This window comes from Nanorana parkeri, unplaced genomic scaffold (genome assembly GCF_000935625.1).
Source record: "Nanorana parkeri isolate BGI_ZX_2015 unplaced genomic scaffold, ASM93562v1 scaffold18, whole genome shotgun sequence".
NCBI lineage: Eukaryota > Metazoa > Chordata > Amphibia > Anura > Dicroglossidae > Nanorana > Nanorana parkeri.
This window is the reverse complement of record NW_017306286.1, coordinates 2640635-2659891: the sequence shown is the minus strand read 5'-3', so window position 1 is coordinate 2659891 and position 19257 is coordinate 2640635. Positions and strand designations below refer to the sequence as shown.

Below are 19257 nucleotides of genomic sequence, written 5' to 3'. Positions count from 1 at the left end.
ACTCTGTCTCCGCCCCCTGTCTCATGCAGCTCAGTCCCCCGTCTCCTCCCGTCCTCTCATCTCCGCCCCCATCTCCCTCTGTCTCCACCCCCTGCCGCTCCGTTCCCCTTCTCCTCTTGCTCGCTCGCTCGCCCGCCTGCCGACATTAGACAGCTCGGCTGCCTTAATGTTGTGGTGCCTGAACCTTGGCTCTCGTGCCAGCAGAAAGGGCCTCGCGTGCCCTCCCTGGCATGCGTGCCATAGGTTCGCCACCACTGACATAGGGAAACAGGTTTTTTTTTTTCAAAAGGTTAGGTTAGGTTTTTTTGTTTCATAGTAAAAAATAAATACCCCAGTGGTGAATAAATACCACCAAAAGAAAGCTCTATCTGTCCCCAAAAAATGGTATAAAATTAATTTCAGTACAGCGTTGCATGACGGAATAAATGTCAGTCAAAGTACTGCAGCGCTGAATACTGAAAAATGGCCTGGACTGGAAGGGGGTTTAACATCTGGTCTTCAAGTGGTTAATGATACCCTAGCCAAAAAATAAAATATAACATGCAGACAGTTAAAAAAAACTCCAGGAAAAACCCAAAACCACATGTAATGTCAATTGAAAGTGTTTTTTTTCTTAATCCAAATAAGCTCTCACATAACCCTTGCCCCCCCCCCAAAAAAAATAGGAGCACATAACCTAAGATTATATACATTCACTGGTTATTTGTAGTTCATATTTATTTCTCATTTTAAAAGTTTGTTAATTTTAGAAATGTCTTTTCAGACTATTATGAAACAGAAATGCTAAAATGATATGGAATTTACTGCCAATTTTGCTTCTTACAGAGATGCCATCATCACCAGTGTGGTGAACTGTTTGACCAGCTTCCTGTCTGGTTTTGTGATCTTCACTGTATTAGGTTATATGGCGGAAATGCGGGACGTTGAAGTGGAAGATGTTGCAAAGGATAAAGGTGGGCAAGGTCATTTTCCCACTGGATTTATCTTATATTGACCGTTACTGTTTGTTAGGTACAGAACTGATGAAGTCAAGATGTGTATTTCTGATAAAAGATTAATATTTTCCATCAATGTTTGTGCTGCTCAGTACAGAAGTGGTAAACAGTAAAATTAAGAATATTGCAAAAAAACATGGTAAACAAAACATGCTGTTCATGAAGCAACATATTCTCCGTTTACCTGGATTGCTTAAAAAATTGAGCTTCAAGTAGACATGTAAGATTTGTATCATTTCGAACATTTACATGAATATTGGCATATTCGAACGTTCGGATGCATCATGCATTTTTCAACATGCAAAAAAAAAAAAGTGTGGGGCCCCCCAAAATCCCTTACCAGACCCTTGATCCGCACAGCAGCCTGGCCACGACCGTGCGTCCCCGCACCACACCAGGCCACATGCCTGCAATATTGGGAAGATGCTTTGCAAGAGCACCTTGTTCCCATGTTAATGAGAAAAAGGGCCTCTTCCTTACAACCCTGGCCCAGCGGTTGTAGGGGTCTGCAGGCAGGGGGGCTTATGTGAATCTGGGTGCCCCCTTTCATAAAGGTGGGAACCCAGATACGCTCCCCCCCTCGTGAATGAGTAAGGGGTAGTTGTTACCCCTACTCATTAACCAAATACATAGCAAAATAGTAAATAAACACACCACACCTTGCTCAGAAGTTTTTTGTTTTTTTTAAATGTCCATCGATGTAATCCCCAGGTCAACCACGAGGTCCAGCTATGTAGATCCTTGTCAGTCACGATGGCCACCGCTCATCGACGAAAGAAAAAAATCCCTGTCGCCACATCCGAACCTGATGAACTCCTAACAATAATGACAGCTCTGCTCCCGAATGTAAACAAAGAGGCAGAGCAAGTCATGATGTCACAGGACTTGATCCACTCCTTTGTTTACATTCAGGAGCAGAGCTGTCATTAGCATCGAGGGTTTGTCGGGTTTGGACATGGCAGTGGGCAGCAGGGATATTTTCTTTCGTCGAGTCAGTGAGCGGCAGGCATTGTGATTGACAAGGATCTACATCGCTTGACTATGTGAATGACTTGGGAATTACATCCTTGGACATTTGTTTCCCCCTTGTTTTAATAATGGATTTGTTAAAAAACTATGTTATGCTTCTTTTTTCAAACAAAGGACCCTATAGTACGGTGTGGTGTGTTTATTTACTAATTCACTGTTATTTGGAGAATGAGTAGGGGTAACAACTACCCCTTACTTATTCATTTGGGGGGGGGGTTATCTGGGTGCCAGGGTTGTGGTCCCCCCGACAAAGCATTCTCCCCATATTGAGGGCATGTGGCCTGGTATGGCACGGGGGGGCATGATCGCCCCCCTTTCCTGCTTTGCCAGGCCGCTGCTTGTAGCCAGGGTCTGGTAAGGGATTTTAGTGGGGACCCCACTTCTTTTTTTTTTCTTGGTGTTGGGTTCCCACCTACAATTCCCACCAGCTACAGGATCTGGTATGAATTGGGGGGGACCCCACACTGTTTAAAAGAATTTGAAAAAAAATGCTTCATGTTCCTGTGGACTGTCAAAATTTAAAAAGAAAAAAATAAACATTTAATGTGACTTTCACAGTGAAACACACACCAACCAATATGGTCTATGGTTATTTTTGCAACGAACATTCGTTCATAATTATCGTTTAACTCCTATTCTAACACCAACCATTGTATTAGTGATTTATCCCTTGCTGAGACCTCTATTCTTGGCCTGTATAAGCGGATACAATCACTGCGAACAATACTTATCAGATAGCTGAACTCACCAAATATATTTTCATCCACAAAGTTTTTTATTGAATGCAGCATGTTACAATAGACAACAGGATGTAGCAGTTGATTGAAAAGACCGCATTTGCAGGTCAAAACATGGTAATGGCATATTATCATGTGGCCATGAGACAAGCAGCCATTTTTATGCCATAAAGACAAAGTGAGAAGAAAGGGGAAATACATAATAAAATGGGAGGGAACACAGAAAATGATGGTGCAATAACCATAATGACCACAAGATGGCAGCATATAAACCAACTAAACTAACGCCAACGAACAATGGACTAAGGAAAACCAACCATACAAGTTCTCAATTCAAAAATAAATATGAGTATTAACCATGACTATGCATTGTATGATTTTTTCATACAATATATGTAACAGCACACATCCGAAAATAAAACAAAAATTCGGAAAGATCCGAATAACGAAACAAATTGATTTTCAGACCCAAATCCTGAAAAACCCAAAACGAAACAAATTTTTGGCCTTACATGTCTAGCTTTAAGTATAAAAGAAGAGCTGTCTTTGTTGTCAATAGTAGTAAGTGTAGAGTGTATAGTCATTGAAGTGAATTTATTAAAACTGGAGCAGACAAAATCTGGAGCAGCTGTGCACGGCAACCAATCCGCTTCTCTATTTCATTTTCAAATCTTAACTGAACAAACTGAAGAGAGAAGCTGATTGGTTGCCATGCACAGCTGCTCCAGATGTTGTCTGCTCCAGTTTTGATAAATTCCCATCACTGTGTCATTGAGCAGACATATGGAAAACTGTGTAGCAAAGAAGAAAAATATTAGAGAATCTCCATTCCTTAAATATATCTGTGAATTTGTCTACGGCCATATCACCCTGAAAGCGCCTGAACTCATCTGATCTTGGAGGCTAGGAAGGGTGGGGCCTGGTTAGTACCTGGATGGGAGACCGCCTGGGAACACCAGGTGCTGTGGAAAAAAATAAAGAAAAAATATATATATATCTGTAGATTGACTCAGACCCTTCCAAACAGTCATCCACAAAACCCAGCAAATGGGTGAGCCACAAACTCTTCTTGATACTGATAACGGAGTGTCACACTCCTCTTGATACTGATAACGTTACTCAGAGAAGTAAGGTCTGTTTCTACCTGACATAATTAGGCTTATTCAGTAATGTGGTTTTTATCCTAGAAGAATGAACAGGTTCATCAAAGATCAGTGGCCCTGATTTATCAAACTAAAGAAATGAAACCTAAATGACAATAAATAGAAGTAAATGCATACTAAAATTATAGCCTAAGAGTAAAGTTTAGAATGCTTTAGTACATTTTAGGATATCTAAAGTGGAAGAATTGGGATGGTTGGATCATAAGCCATAAAACCAAATATTACTACCACTAGGGGATGTAGCAGATAAAACCTAGGATTGTAACTCCTGGTACCACAGAAAGTGGGGCTGTGTTATTAGTGGTTTTAGACAGGATCAAAATCCAAACTCTTCAAACTATTTGTTGGACTAAAACCTATGCATGAAAATATCAGAAAAAAAGGCTATCATCACGATATTTTATTCTATCAGATAAAAGAAAAAACAAAAACAAAATTCATTCAAATCATATAAGATAATAAAAAAATGTTATTGGGATTCATTTATAAGAGTAATCAAAGAATCTTTATTACTCTTTATGGAATCTTCCCAGAAAATCAGCCTATTTATTGCCAAGTTAAAGTGACACTAAACTCAGGAGATAAATCTTAAAAATGCATTCAAGTACCTTAACTATTAACAAACATGTAGCCTATGTGTGTATGACTCTACTTTTGTTCCCCATGGTCCCAGTGTGTGTTGCAAAGTAGCCACCACTCCAAGCTTACTCCAGTGATGGACTACAATCCCAAGACAAATTAGTAAACTAATCATGAGATTGTAGTCCATCCCGGGAGAGAGCTTGGATCGGTGACTACTTTACAACACACACAAGAACCATAGGGAACAAAAGTAGCCACCCTCTAGAAGGAAGGACAGTGTCAGCATGAATTCAGAGATGATTTGAGGATCTACAGCTGAGTGATACACAAATGAGATACCTTTTTGTTAGTAGTGCATTATTAAGATTTAACCTTAAACTGTCATGTTAACACCTTTGTGACGGGAGACGTACACTGTATGTCATGCCACAAAGTGCCCAAATGACTGCTCACATACACTGTGAGAGGATTTGAGGATCTACAACTGAGGCATAAACATATAAGCTACCGTATTGTTAATAGTTGATGTATTTGAATGTATTTAAGATTTAACTCCTGAGTTTAGTGTCCGGCTTCCTGATTGGCTGGGAAGCCAGCTCCATGCTGTTTGCCCGGCTCAATGCTGATTTGCAGGGAAGCCGGCTTCCCGGCCAATCAGGAGGCCAGAAGACGGGTCATTACCCACTGCCCAGCTTCCTGATTGGCCAGGAACCCGGCTCCATGCTGTTTGGCTGGCTCAAAGCTGATTGGCTGGGAAGCCAGCTTCCCATGGCTGCTCCATGTTCCCTTGAGGCACTAACGGGCAGAGGAAATCTCCCTCTGACCGGAAGTTCCGGTATCGGGGGTAATCGGAGCATTTGGCCAATTACTCGTAGTCGCCCAAATACTTAGTACCGGCACCGATACTAGTATCAGTAACAGTGCATCCCTAATAAATATGATATTGGTACCATTTCATCAGCTACTGTATTTTATACATGAATGTGAAATCCTATAAAATGCTAGCACATAATTTTTTACCACAGATGTATTTTTTGTTTCAAAGGTCCCAGTCTACTATTTATCACTTACCCAGAGGCCATTGCTAACATGGTTGGCTCAACATTCTTTGCAATTATATTTTTTCTGATGATGATCACGCTCGGTTTGGACAGTACAGTAAGTCAACTCACATCCTGTCAAAGTGATAATCTTGCTTTACAGAAAACAAGCCAGAACTGAAAATATACAGCTTTATTGTGGTTTATATCAACAGAAGTATAATAATTGCTGAAGGCATAGGTTTTTTTATATGGTCACACAACAGATGAGATTGGTACACAATACAAATATTTTTAGAACGACCAAATGATCTCCATATAAAACGGCTGTGTTAGTGTACCGTAGGAGGTTGGCACTGCAATTAATCTGTAAAATGTTTCTAATAAAGGAGAGATAAATGTGAATAACCGAGAATTTCCTAGTTCCCCTCATACCTCTACACTATATTGCCAAAAGTATTGGGACACCCCTCCAAATCATTGGATTCAGGTGTTCCGTTAAATTTCCTTGCTACTAAATATTACACGGTCAACTGTTAGTGGTATTATAACAAAGTGGAAGCAACTGGGAACAACAGCAACTTAGCCATGCAGTGGTAGGCCACGTAAAATGACAGAGCGGGGTCAGCGCATGCTGAAGCGCACAATGTGCAGAAGTCACCAACTTTCTGCAGAGTCAATAGCTACAGACCTCCAAACTTCTTGTGGCCTTCAGATTAACATAACAAGAGTGCACAGAGAGCGTCATGGAATGGGTTTCCATGGCCGAGCAGCTGCATCCAAGCCTTACATCACCAAGTGCAATGCAAAGCGTCGGATGCAGCAATTGCAAGCCATTTTGGACCATTTCATGCTCTCAACTTTGTGGGAACAGTTTGGGGATGGCCCCTTCCTGTTCCAACATGACTGCGTACCAGTGCACAAAGCAAGGTCCATAACGACATGGATGAGTGAGTTTGGGGTGGAGGAACTTGACTGGCCTGCACAGAGTCCTGACCTCAACTCGATAGAACACCTTTGGGATGAATTAGAGCCGAGACTGTGAGCCAGGCCTTCTCGTCCAACATCAGTACCTGACCTCACAAATGTGCTACTGGAAGAATGGTCAAACATTCCCATACACACACTCCTAAACCTTGTGGACGCCTTGACAGAAGAGTTGAAGCTGTTATAGCGGCAAAGGGTGGGCCAACTTAATATTGAACCCTACGGACGAAGACTGGGATGCCATTAAAGGTCATGTGCTTATAAAGGCAGGCGTCCCAATACTTTTGGCAATATAGTGTATGTATTGACAACTTTATAGTGAGTTCTAACAACATAGATCACACCAGCGCCTAAGGATCTTGACACGGGTTCCAGCATATACAGTATGTAGTAATGATAGTAGTAGTGCATCTTCTCACATTGAGGCTACTCCTAAAGGATCAGGGACACTATCACATCATCTGTAAACATAAACATAAAGAGAATGCCTTCTCCTGTGCATTATCATTTATTGTAAATAAATACAAAATTTAGGAAAAACCTACTCACAAAGGTGAGGTGCAGGCAGCACCTGAAAAAAGGAAATACAGAATGTCTCAATCTGCAAGGCTGTTGAAGGGTGAGATGAGACCGGCAGAGACACGCTGGTTACTCCATCATCCAAGCCTCCACTGGCTAAATGCGTTTTCGGAGCACGCCCTCTTCTTCAGAGCTTCCCCTTTAAAGTGATGATTTATTGTAAATCAAGAGACCCCAATAGTACATTGCATATACGTGGCAAAAAATAAAAATAATAATTCTTCTTTTAATTATTATTCATTATTCTCACTTTTATACGAAAAGGGGACATTTTTGCTCTTTTACCTGGTAGAAATGTTTTAATCAATATGCATACTTGTGTGATACCACCAGATTACAGTTTGGTGGTATCACACAAGTATGCTAAAAATTGATTCCATGACTTTACGGATGACACCTAATGAGTGCTTTCCATATTGACTGGAATTGGTTTTTTTAAGTGAGAAATAAATTAAAATTCAATTTAGCAGTTGAATTATTCACTTTTCAAGATCTGTTTTCACTTCTAGTTGTATTGCATTGAAAAGTAATAACTGGACATCAGCACTGCTGATAAGGCATTTTTTTATGGGCTTTTATTGTTTTATTGTCTACCTTATATGTCTTCTTGGTCTTACTTAGTTTGGTGGTCTGGAAGCTGTCATCACTGCCATTATGGATGAATACCCACACATTCTGGGCAAGAGGAGAGAACTTTTTGTCTTAGGATTGGTGATTGTCTGCTTTACTGGTTCACTCAGCACTTTAACTCATGTAAGGCTATATACTGGTATACTCACATTTTGCCCTGTAGAGAGTTGGAAAAAAATAAAATGACAAGCAGGATACTATATTGCCTTTTCTCAGCTGAATAAAGAGCACACACTAGAGCAGACATGAGGCTGTTGCCCATACTATGTAAAAGATAAGTGTGATTGCATGGTTGCATGGGCATCAGCTCTATATTTGCTCCATTTTTCACTTTAAAGTGAATATGTGCTTTATCCATGCATGGTAAAGCAACAGGCTTGATTTAAAGTATAACTCCAAATATTTTTAATTTTTTTAGTTCCCGTTTACTGTACTATTTAAAAAAGTGTTAACTACCTTCTTCACGCTCTACCTTTGTCCCCAGCTTCCTCTTTGGTCCAGTGCCACCAGTCTTCTTCAACCAGTACATCAGTCACATTATTCTGGCCATTTCCTGTGAGTCCAGCCTGTCTTTGACCCACCTCCTGAGGGTGCATAATCATGCAGGTTGGTTTCACAGGACTTCAAGACTGAATGGTGCTCATGTGCTAGTACGTGAGCACTGCTTGGTTTAGGAAGGACATCCACCCAACACTGCCCTTAAGACAAAACAGAAGACTGCAGGAAAAAAAAGATATGTTTATAGTTTTTGTAAATAAAAAAATGTGAGGGTTTTGAGGGGTGCGGGGGAGTGGGTACAAAAAGTTCTTCCTGGACTAATGCAGACCTCTGCAAATGTAAAAACGTACTCCCCCACATCGCTCAATTCAGCTGCTGTGCAATGCCCTGTATAAATTACAAGTCTCCCGAATCATAGCTCACATAGGGCTATAGATTCCCCTGTGACAGCACTGGGACAATCACATTTGTTTTACATGCTAGTTTGTGAGTGTGCCATGATGCCTTTCTACTGTTCTAATCACATGGGTGAGTCACATACTGTAATCCCCCATACTTCAAAATACAGGGTATCCTACCTGAGCGGAGTGGGGGGAAGCAAAGTAAAGGTAGGAATAACGTGCTGGGGATTGGGGGGGGGGGGGGGGGTTAAGGCAACATATTGCTTTACCCTAATTGTCTAGTTTTCATATAACTACCATAGTATAACTTTATAATTTTTTTCAGCATAATAAATATTGTTGCTAAGCCGAGATGATGATTAATTAATGGAATCATTAAAGTGAACCAGTACTTTTCCCATATTGGTCAAAGAGATAGGATAGAGATTTTACTGCAGGGACCCTAAGATTTGTTTACTTACCTTTCCGGCATTCCCTGGCTTGCCACTGGAACATGAAGAAATATTTTGTACTTCCAGACACTGGGGAACATGTGACAGACAATTGTCAGGCACGAGTACTGACACAAAGCAGCAGGTGTGACCTGGCAGCAGATTAGGATTACAGGGAAGCACAGGGAAGGTAAGTAAATATTTCTTAGGGTGCTTAAAGTAAAGTGATCCTGTTTCTATGTCCAGTAAGGGCAATGTACAGGTTCATTATAAATGTAGCTGTCCATATTGGACATGCCTTCCCTGACCCTGCCCTGCTCTGTTATCTCTTGTTAGACTCAGGTATAAGAGCTTCAATGCATATCTCCTGTGTCTCTTCCAACCCATCTTGAAAATGACATCCCTTCATTATGATTATGGCAGGTGTGCCTCTAAAATCAAAGCACCAAATCTCTTTACTATAACTAAAAAAGAATATACAGTAAACTCCCTGTTATCCGGCATCCACAGGGATTGGTAGATTCCAGATAAATGTAGTTTCTGGTTGCTTGAGAGTTACTATTAAAAATAGGTCTAACTAATGCCATACCCCATACTATACCATATCATAACATAAACTCTGTATTGACTTCATATTTATATTGAAATGCATTAATAAAAGGAGATTAAAACAAATAGACACACGATTGTTTCCAAGATAATACATGCCACAGATCAGCAGAACAGTGAATACACAGGGGATATTTTTTTTTTGGTTAGATGAGAGTTCTGGTTAGTTGAATAATAGATAAATAAGCGTTTACTGTATCTACCTTTCAAAAAAAAAATCAGTTTTGTGTAGACTAAACGTATACCGGTAATATTAAGCTAATGTTACCTATGCTTACTGATGCTCATAATACATTTGATGCATGCATACAAATGATGCATAATAAGTTAAAAAATTCTTACATTTTGTCTTGTGACTGATTTATCAGGGAGGAGCATATGTTGTAAAGCTTCTTGAGGAATTTGGGGCTGGCTGTTCCATCATCGCAGTTGTATTTCTAGAAGCAATTGCTGTATCATGGTTTTATGGTAAGATCTGATGCATTCATTTTAATAACAGTTTGTCATAAAGGTTTGTGTATTTTTCCAGATTAAGGTGCAAGTGTTTAGACCAGACTGGCATCTTAATCTGCATTATCCACGGTTGTTCTCAACCAATGATATGTCTACCATGGAGGATTGCATTCTAAGCCTCACTGCGCAGAGATTGTCTAGCTTACGGGACAACAATCTAAGCACCAACTAACACAGAGCACTGTGGTTGGTTAAAGTGACACTAAACTCACAAGTTAAGCGCTGGCTACTTTACAACACACACAGGGACCATGGGGAACAAAAGTAACCACCCTCCAGAAATAAGGACAGTGTCATCATGAAGTCAGAGATGATTTGAGGATCTACAACTGAGTGATGCACAAATAAGATACATTTTTGTTAAAAGTTAAGATACTTGAATGCATGTTTATGGTTTAACCCCTGAGTTTAGTGTCACTTTAACTCTGCTGTTAACCCTTTACACAAACAGTAGCTGCCACCATGTGTTTTAACGGAAATACGCACACCACAGTATTTATTATAGCAATTCAGCCTTTTGTCTGTGACACCCACTGCCACGCCAAACTGCATGAAACAGAGTTTAAAATATGGTGGTTTCCTTCCATAGGCAAGAATTTTTAATTTCTGATTTAGAGCATTCAGAAATGAAGCTTAATGATTTTAAAATATCGTCTTAATAAAAGAAAGAGAAAAATGGTACAAGAAAAAGATATTACAAAATAGACAATAAGCAACAGCAAAATAAATGGGATTTAAAAATTCAAAAGTACTTAACAAAGTTCGCCTGGCCTTTGGTTCCAGCAAAGAACAATTTACTTTAGGGTCCAATTCTTACAGAGTCACTGGCCCTCAGAATGACTCTCTGCATTTGTGCATAGTTTCGATGGTAAAATGAGAGCTGTCGAGCTGCAGATGCAGACATCTGTTTTGGTCCCTGAGGAGGACATTAAAGGAGAACTATGGGGTCAGGGCTTTTCCCCATAGTTCTCCTTAGGGTAACAGGAGGACACAAACTAGCGTCCTCCCGTCACCCTAAGCTCAGATGCCTTAGTATACCGCAAGCTGTATACTGAGACGCCGCAGCTGAAGCGGATCCCGACAATTATGTCTTGACCCGCCCAGCTGCGTGAGTGACAGCTGGCTCTGCCTATCTAGAGGCAGAGCCAGCGGTACCCGCCCCCTCCCCGTCCGTTCCATCAGTCAGCGCTGGAGGATCGGAGCGGGGAGGGGGGAATCCAGCCCCTCCCCTGTCACGGCAGAGAGCCGTGACAGGATCGAGAAGTGAGCGAACGCCATTATGTGTTCGCTCACATCCCGAATCTACTGAGCTGACCTGTGACAGTCTCAGTGTCACAGGTCAGCTAGAACTGAAATGTGTACTGAGGTGTGTCCATAGCCAGGATGTCCATAGCCTGGCTGCAATTCTACTTTAAAAGAAATGGGAAATGGACATCAGAAAGTTCTTGGAAAATAGGTGCGAAATATTAATATGTTGAATGTTGTTCTGGGGAGGGAGGCAGTCATCTAGACCTCCTAATCTCTCAAAATCAAGAATTTCAAAATCATTGCTGGTTTCTTTTATGTTTCATATAAGAATTGATCAAAATCTGCCTATATGAGAGATACGTTGCTGGTGATTGTCAGTGATAATGGAGGTGGTTGTTCAGGAGTCACATGCAAATGCTCCTAATCATTGCCATTTTCCATCCTATTTGATATCCAAGTGGATAAGCTACTATAGTCTACTTTGGACCATACGTTTGAGTGATTCCCAGGAGAAGAAGGACAGAAAACTTACCTTTTTTGGGTCAAATGAATTATTGAAACAGATTCTAGACTTAGTTTGCTTTTGCATACTATAAAATTAAACCTAATATCAATCTGGGTTTTCTCTTGACTATTTCAAGAATTATACAGAGTGCATATTTTTCCCCTAAACAAGCATATATTGATGTGGTGGATGAATTATGAGTTTGTAATGTATAAAACTGTTATGGTTTATTTTTTTCAGGAATACAAAGGTTCTGTGATGATGTGAAGTCCATGCTGGGATTTTACCCAGGTATATACTGGAGAGTTTGTTGGGTGGCAATCAGTCCAGCATTTTTAGCAGTAAGTGAAATGTTTACTTTTCAAATGTCCTAGTGAGGACACTATCTGCAAGGAGTTTGCATGTTCTCCCTGTCCTTGCAATGGTTTCCTCCAGATACTCAGGTTTCCTCCCACACTCCCAAGACATGCTGGAAGTTTAACTGGCTCCTGTCTAAAATTGGCCCTGTATGTGTATGCGATAGGGACTTTGGATTGTAAGCTCCTCGAGAGCAGGGACTGATGTGAATATGCAGTATGTAAAGTGCTGTGAAAATTGTTGGCGCTATATAAATACCTGTAATAAATAATAGTTGCACTGTTGTCAGGAGATGAGTTTGGGTTACTCCTCACAAAAAAACATTCAGCAGTTAAGCAGGCATAAAGAGAGGTCTTATCCTCCTGTTAGACAATGCTGGGGGTGAAGTATAGACTGTTGATTTATTAGCCTACTGTTACAACCCGTTAACACCTTTACGTTTGTGTGTGTTCGCGTACATTTTTTCCAGCACATAGACCATTGATTTCAATGGGTGCCGTATGTGCAACAAATGCAGGTATTATTAGCTGTGAACATCCTGTGTTTTTTTCCCACGCGTGAACATGTGGGAAAAACAGCGCATCTTCTCAGCCATGATTGGAGTTCTATTAACAAATAATGGCACCACAAGCGCATTGCACATTTTTGACGTGTTCTGTGAATGTGTGTTAATGTGCGCATTCGGTGCACAATTATGAAAAACGAAGGTGTGAATGGGGACTTAGGGAGGTGGTCAGACAGCAAACGGAAATAATCTGTCAAACACAGTGCATATGTAAACAGAATTATAATAATATAAATATAAGTGCTTTAAAATTCAGTTTATATGCATTGCCCGCCAGAGGCAGCGGGGACACAGACCACTGCAGCCGGCACCAGCGGGGAGGAAAGACCGCTGTGACTGCGTTCCCCCGCTGCCCCTCCGTACCTCAGCTGCTTCCCCCCGTACCTCCGCTGTTGCTCCCGATTCTTCTCTGTTGCCCTGTGCCTCCCCTGCCCTGGGCCTGTTCCTTCTTTCACCTGACCCGTTCCTCCTCTCTCCCACCCCAGTCCTCCTCTGCCTCGCCCCGTTCCTCCTTTGCCCGGTCCCCCCGTGCCTCCGCTACCGCCCAGTTCCTCTTCAGCATCTAGAGGCTGGGAGCCATATCCAGCCTGCTATTGGTTATTTTAAAATGCAGTAGCCAATAGCAGGCTGGCTATGGCACCCGCCCACTGTCTGCTGTCAATCAGCAGAGGAGAACATGATGGAAAACTTTCTCCTCCAGGTCCCTCCTCTGCTGATTGACAGCAGGCAGTGGGCGGCTGCAATCAGGGCCGGTGCTAGGATTGTAGTCAAGGTGGTACCGAAGGTAAGTTAAAAAAAAAAAAAAACATAGCGCAAACATCGGGGCATTTTGACAAGTACGAATACTTTTCAAAATGCCCTGTTTTTTCCGCCCTCACCCTGCAGCGCCGTAAGGCGCCCGCCTTACTTGCCTTGCGCTAGCGCCGGGCCTGGCTGCAATAGGCAATACCATCCTGGTATTGGCTATTGCACTTTGAAATATCTAATAGCAGACTGGCTTTTACTGGGAAAAGTCATTTTCGGTTTCGGCCTGACAAATTTTGCTGCAGGAGGTACGTTGCGGTGCCATTGATTTCAATGGATGCCAAATGCACCTCCCGTCCGCAGTGTGTTCCAGTGCCCACACTGGAACACGCACTACTGCAAAGCCCTGCGTTCCAGTGCAGTGCGATTTTTAAAAATTTGCATATCGTTTTATTCGGAAATAAAATGTACAAATGTAACGCTCCATTTGTGTATTTTATTTTAAATAAATGACAGTATTAATTAATATTTTATCCGATTAATTAAAGTTAATAATCAGCTAACTAATCGATTATGAAAATAATCGGTAGCTGCAGCCCTAGAGTCAAACTCTGCAAATTCTAGGTTAACGGCAAATTAATACATACATTTGCCTGAGTTCATCATAACCATAATGCAGTGGCTGACCTTTGAACTCAGCTAGCTTAGAAGGGCCAATAAGTAACCGTGGATAAGACAGTCCCCTCACTATAGAAGGGTGCGGCCACAGCAGCCATATTAACAATGTGCTTTATCTGTCATAGGGAAAGCATAAAAAGCGCTGCTGACAAACTGCATAGAGAGAGATTAGTGTAGGGCTTGTACGCACTGGCAGATCTGGTAAGGTAGATGTAAACTTTACTAAATATCCTGTAGGTAGTAAAATGCTGCGTGTTTGGGACTAGGGGAGGGAAGGGTTTTTACCTTTTTTTATCCTTTGTTACATCTAAATGCTGCTGTTTTCCTGCAGTCCCTTTACAATCTATCCCTGTCCACATGCACTACAGTAATAACAGGCTGAATGTGTTTTTTCACAGGGCATATTTCCTAACTGTTGCTGGCTGTTTTGGGCTGTTGTTGCTTGTTTTTTTCACAAGTCTTTTTGTTAACCGCTAACAACAGTGGAATGTGTCTGGGAAAAGCCTATCAGCAGTTCAAAGTTTCTTTTGGGAGAGCATGGAACAGGCTGATTCACAGGTAGATGGTGGGAGACAGGGGCAGAGTGTTGTTAACGCATAACACAAAGTGCCCCAACAAAGACCTTTATATCAGTATCACTGGCTGTTATTTTCAGGACAACTAGTGGTTAAAGTGAAAATAGACTTTCCAAGTGATATCAGGCTTTCCAAGCTTATATGAGATAGTAGTGGTTGGGTTTACATGGACTTTAACAAACTATGCTTCGAGTTTTTTTGGATTGCAGTGCTGAGGTTTATTTTATTATGTAACCTGCCTGTGTACACAGATCTGTACAAACTCTACCAAAAAATCATTCTATCCAACAACTCATGTGCTTTTATGAGCTACTAGCATAAAGCCATACAACACTCACATGAAAAACATATACCTTTGAAAATATTGAGATTCTTTGTGTTGAGCATTGTTGCTCTTAGGGAAATATGCAATTAAATGCACAGGTGTGAATGGAGGCTGACACTTGGCTAACCTATTTTAATATTATCCCCATTAATGCTGCCTGCCTGAAGTAATATAGTTGGAACTCGTGTTATAAACACGAACAATTTCATTTTTAATAAATTCATCATATTGTTACATATCTTTCACTCTCTCTCTCTATGTGTGTGTGTGTGTGTGTGTGTGGATGTATACACAGTATGTGTGTGTGTGTGTGTGTGCCATGAGAATAAGTAAAAGCTGTGCTCACAAGAACTCACCCAACTCTTTGGAATACAAATAACAAGAGTGTCTCTTTCTTCAGTTCATCATAGTGAGCTCATTCATGGATCAGCCACCATTGATGCTATTTGATTACCAGTATCCAGAATGGACCATTTCTGTTGGATACCTCATTGGAGCTTCATCCTTTATCTGGATTCCTGTTTATATGGTTTACAAATTAGTATGGACTCCAGGGTCCCTCAAACAGGTGAACATCCTATACGCTTATTTATCACTAAAATTTCTCATTTAGCATAGCATGACATTGAAATAAACATGAATTAGCAGGGAACCAAGTATATTGGCAGCCTGCCATGGTGGTTTACTCTTGATGGTGGACTTGAAAAATAAATGTGAATTCTATCACTCATGGGAAGTATCTATTTACACATAATGTTACACTATAAATAATGAGCATATCTGGACTGGTGATAATCCAAACCATATTATAAGTCAAGGGATCTAGAATTCCATGACAGAAGATGTGTTGGTCCAGACATGTAAAGGTGCAATTTATAACCAATATACTACAGACATACAATCTTTCATTATCATCATGATCATCTTCTGAGCTCTAGAAGACTCAGCCTAACCAGAGTCTTACTAACCAAAAGGCAGTGCCTTCTACAACAGGTTCACTTTACTGCTCCCTTTTCCAACACCACATACTCACCTCTGTTGATGCATCCACCACCAGGAGCCAAGAAAATATACAGTACTTTCTTGTATGGAGGGGCATCTGATTCGTTCACCCTCCTTGGAACATACACAGGCCTTTTTTTCCTGGTGCCCAGTGTCAGCAGAGACCACTGCCCAGTGTCAGCAGGGACTGGTGGAAAGAATGGTATTTGCTGCCGGGCTGGACATTAAAGTGAACCTGTTGCTTTAACCTGCATTGAGATAGAACAGGTTTGCTTTAAGGGTAAGGTTATTGGTTAAGTGTTAGAGTAGGCTAAGGGTAAATATTTTGGCTTTGTGTTGAGGTTAACTTTAAAGCGGACCTTTACCCATATCTTTAAAATAACAACAAACACACCTTTAGAAATGTTTAGTAATGGCAATCCACAGTCACATACTTCTAGATAATTGCAGGTTTTGCATGCATACCTTATTTCTCTTTTCTTCCCCAGTCTTCTGACAGTGGCCATATTAACCTAGGGCAGATTACTAGCTCTCCTATTACTTCCTGGAACTCTGGCACATGTGACTAGACATGTGACCATGCACATCGTCTCAGGGGAGGACAATGCCTTTCACTGAGGACTCATGAGATTACAGATGAGATTTCCCAGCAATGCTCTGCTGACCTTCCCAGGATGCAATGCTTTGGCACTTACATCATTGTGCCAGAACTGGACCAGGAAGTAGATAAATTATATTTGTAAGTAAATGAAAAACAAGTTTGTTTTACTAATTAATTTAAGATGATTTTAAATCAGTATGCAGAGCTGCATGCTGATGTGATTTTTAGTAAAATGGGGTAAAGGTCAGCTTTAAGTGTGGAGTGCAGGTTATATGTCAAGGTTTTTTATTAGGGGTTAGTTAAATGTTTAGCTAAGAAGGAGGGAAAGGTTTAAATGTTAGGGTTAGCATACATGTTATGGACAGGTGTTACCTGGGGGAGAAGCATAGGTGATTTTACTTCAGCTCACATTTGATTTTTGCTTTGGTGCCGCAGAAAATTACCCTCATTATAGCAATTGGAAAGACACTTCTGGATAATACTAAAGAACAAAGTATACTAAATGTCTAGTAATCTTCCAAATTAGAGCAATGTTTATGGTCTATATTACACTGGTGGTCAATGTACTAGGTACCAAAGGCCTCAACTGGGGTTATTGACACCACAAAGTGGCCGATCAGCCTAACCAGAGTCTTACTAACCAAAAGTCAGTACCTTCTACAACAGGTTCACTTTTGTAGAAGACAGAAGACAGCCAGAGACTGCAAACATACTTCAGGAGATGGTCAGGCTCTGAGGACAAGCTATATGTGTGGTTGGTGACTGAACAGATGCTGTAGAACAGGGGTGCCGATTAGGTAGGTCGTGATTTACCAGTAGCTCTCAAAGCTGATGCTGGTAGATCACGAAGGGTGTGAATGGTGGAGAGACAGACAGGAGAGAGAGGAAAGACAGCCAGGGGAGAGAGAGCGAGGAGAGACAGCCAGGGCAGAGAGCAAGGAGAGACAGCCAGGAAAGAGAGAGAGGAGAGACAGCCAGGGGAGAGAGCAAGGAGAGACAGCCAAGAGAGCGAAGAGAGACAGCCAGAAGAGAAAATGAGGAATGACAGCCAAGAGAGAGAGTGAGGAAAAACAGCTAGGAGAGAGAGGAGAGACAGCCAAGAGGATGAACAAGGAGAGACAGCCAGGAGAGAGAACAAGGAGAGAGAGCCAGGAGAGAGCAAGGAGAGACAGCCAGGAGAGCGAGGAGAGACAGCCAGGAGAGAGAGAGAGCGAGGGAGTTTTTTTTAGTTGGTAGATCTTATGTAGCTCGTCATTTGAAAAGTAGATCTTAACACAAAAATTGTGGGCACCCCTGTTGAAGAAGATAGTCGGAGACTAGGGATATGTTGCATGAGACTGCTAGAGATGACTTCCATTACTTTCTACCACATCAATTATGGACTGCCAAGGTCCAAGCGCTGCACAACAAAAATACAAGGACTGTATTTTGGGCACTAGGAATCCATAAGCCAAATTTCAAAAACATGATCAAAAGCAAAGCTGTACTAGTAAGCATCTTTCTTTTTTAATTGTAAGTGGAAGTAAACCTAAGAGGATAAAACACTGCTAGAAATAAATGTTTTTCTTTGGCAGAATAGACATACCAAGTCTCTCCTGCCACAAAACATCTGCTTCTAACATCTAGCAGTTTTGATCTCGAGTACACACTGTAAGGCTCATGTGTCGGGCTGTGTACTGCACAGGGTCCTTCCCAGGATCTGCATTGTGCCGGAAATCGAGCTGGGTGCCGAGGATAATGTAACTTCTGTGCGCATGTGCAGGAGACACATCATCTGAATCAGCCCAATGATTGGACAGAACAACGGGGAACTGGGTGGATGCAGCAGAGACTATGGCGGCAGTGGATGGAGCAGCAGCTGATCGAGAAGATCGGTCAGAGCTCCTCCTTGTCAGGCAAATGTGCCATAATGTGCAAGTATGCTGTCTTACTTGCCATAATGTGCAAGTATGCTGTCTTACTTGCAAGTATGCTGTCTTACGTGTAAAAGCCCACCCAAGACAGCGGACTTTACTTCTGCTTTAAAGGTAAAAACAGATGTGTTTCTGAAGGAAAGAACTCCCCTTATACAGTCTTTAAAAATGAGCCCTAAGGGTTTTTCTGCTAAATAAACTATGCTTTTAGCTCTTCTATTTCTCCTCTCTAGAGACTTGCAGTATGCATCCGGCCTGAAAACACAGCAAGAGATCAGCAGTCCGATTCCCTGTGCATGACGATGGCTCCGTAGATCCTCACCTCCAGCCCCAGTGGGTGGCAGAATAATCCAACCATGACAGAGAATCAGTCAATGGTGCTTTATATGGGCTTCTCTCCTCCCCAATGGGATATACTAAGTGCAGTACTATTGAGATATAGCTGCTGGAGTTACAAGAAGAAGGAACAGTTATTTTATATACTTGTTAACATTTAAAAGATGGTGCATCTTGTTAAAATCACCACAATGAGCTATAATATTAAGATGTT

At 41.4% G+C, this 19257-nt stretch overlaps 1 protein-coding gene across 1 annotated transcript in view; it reads left to right on the top strand.

Annotated features, from left to right (window-relative positions):
- The window catches only part of LOC108790426 (sodium-dependent serotonin transporter-like), a 49388-nt gene extending 30353 nt beyond the window's left edge, over positions 1-19035 (top strand). The window contains exons 7-13 of the mRNA XM_018560684.1: positions 826-953; positions 5552-5664; positions 7734-7865; positions 10050-10149; positions 12188-12288; positions 15592-15759; positions 18941-19035. Coding sequence (XP_018416186.1) covers positions 826-953; positions 5552-5664; positions 7734-7865; positions 10050-10149; positions 12188-12288; positions 15592-15759; positions 18941-19021 — 823 coding nt within the window. The 3' untranslated portion in view covers positions 19022-19035. The remainder of the gene's footprint in view (positions 1-825; positions 954-5551; positions 5665-7733; positions 7866-10049; positions 10150-12187; positions 12289-15591; positions 15760-18940) is intronic.
- The last annotated feature ends 222 nt before the right edge of the window (positions 19036-19257 follow it).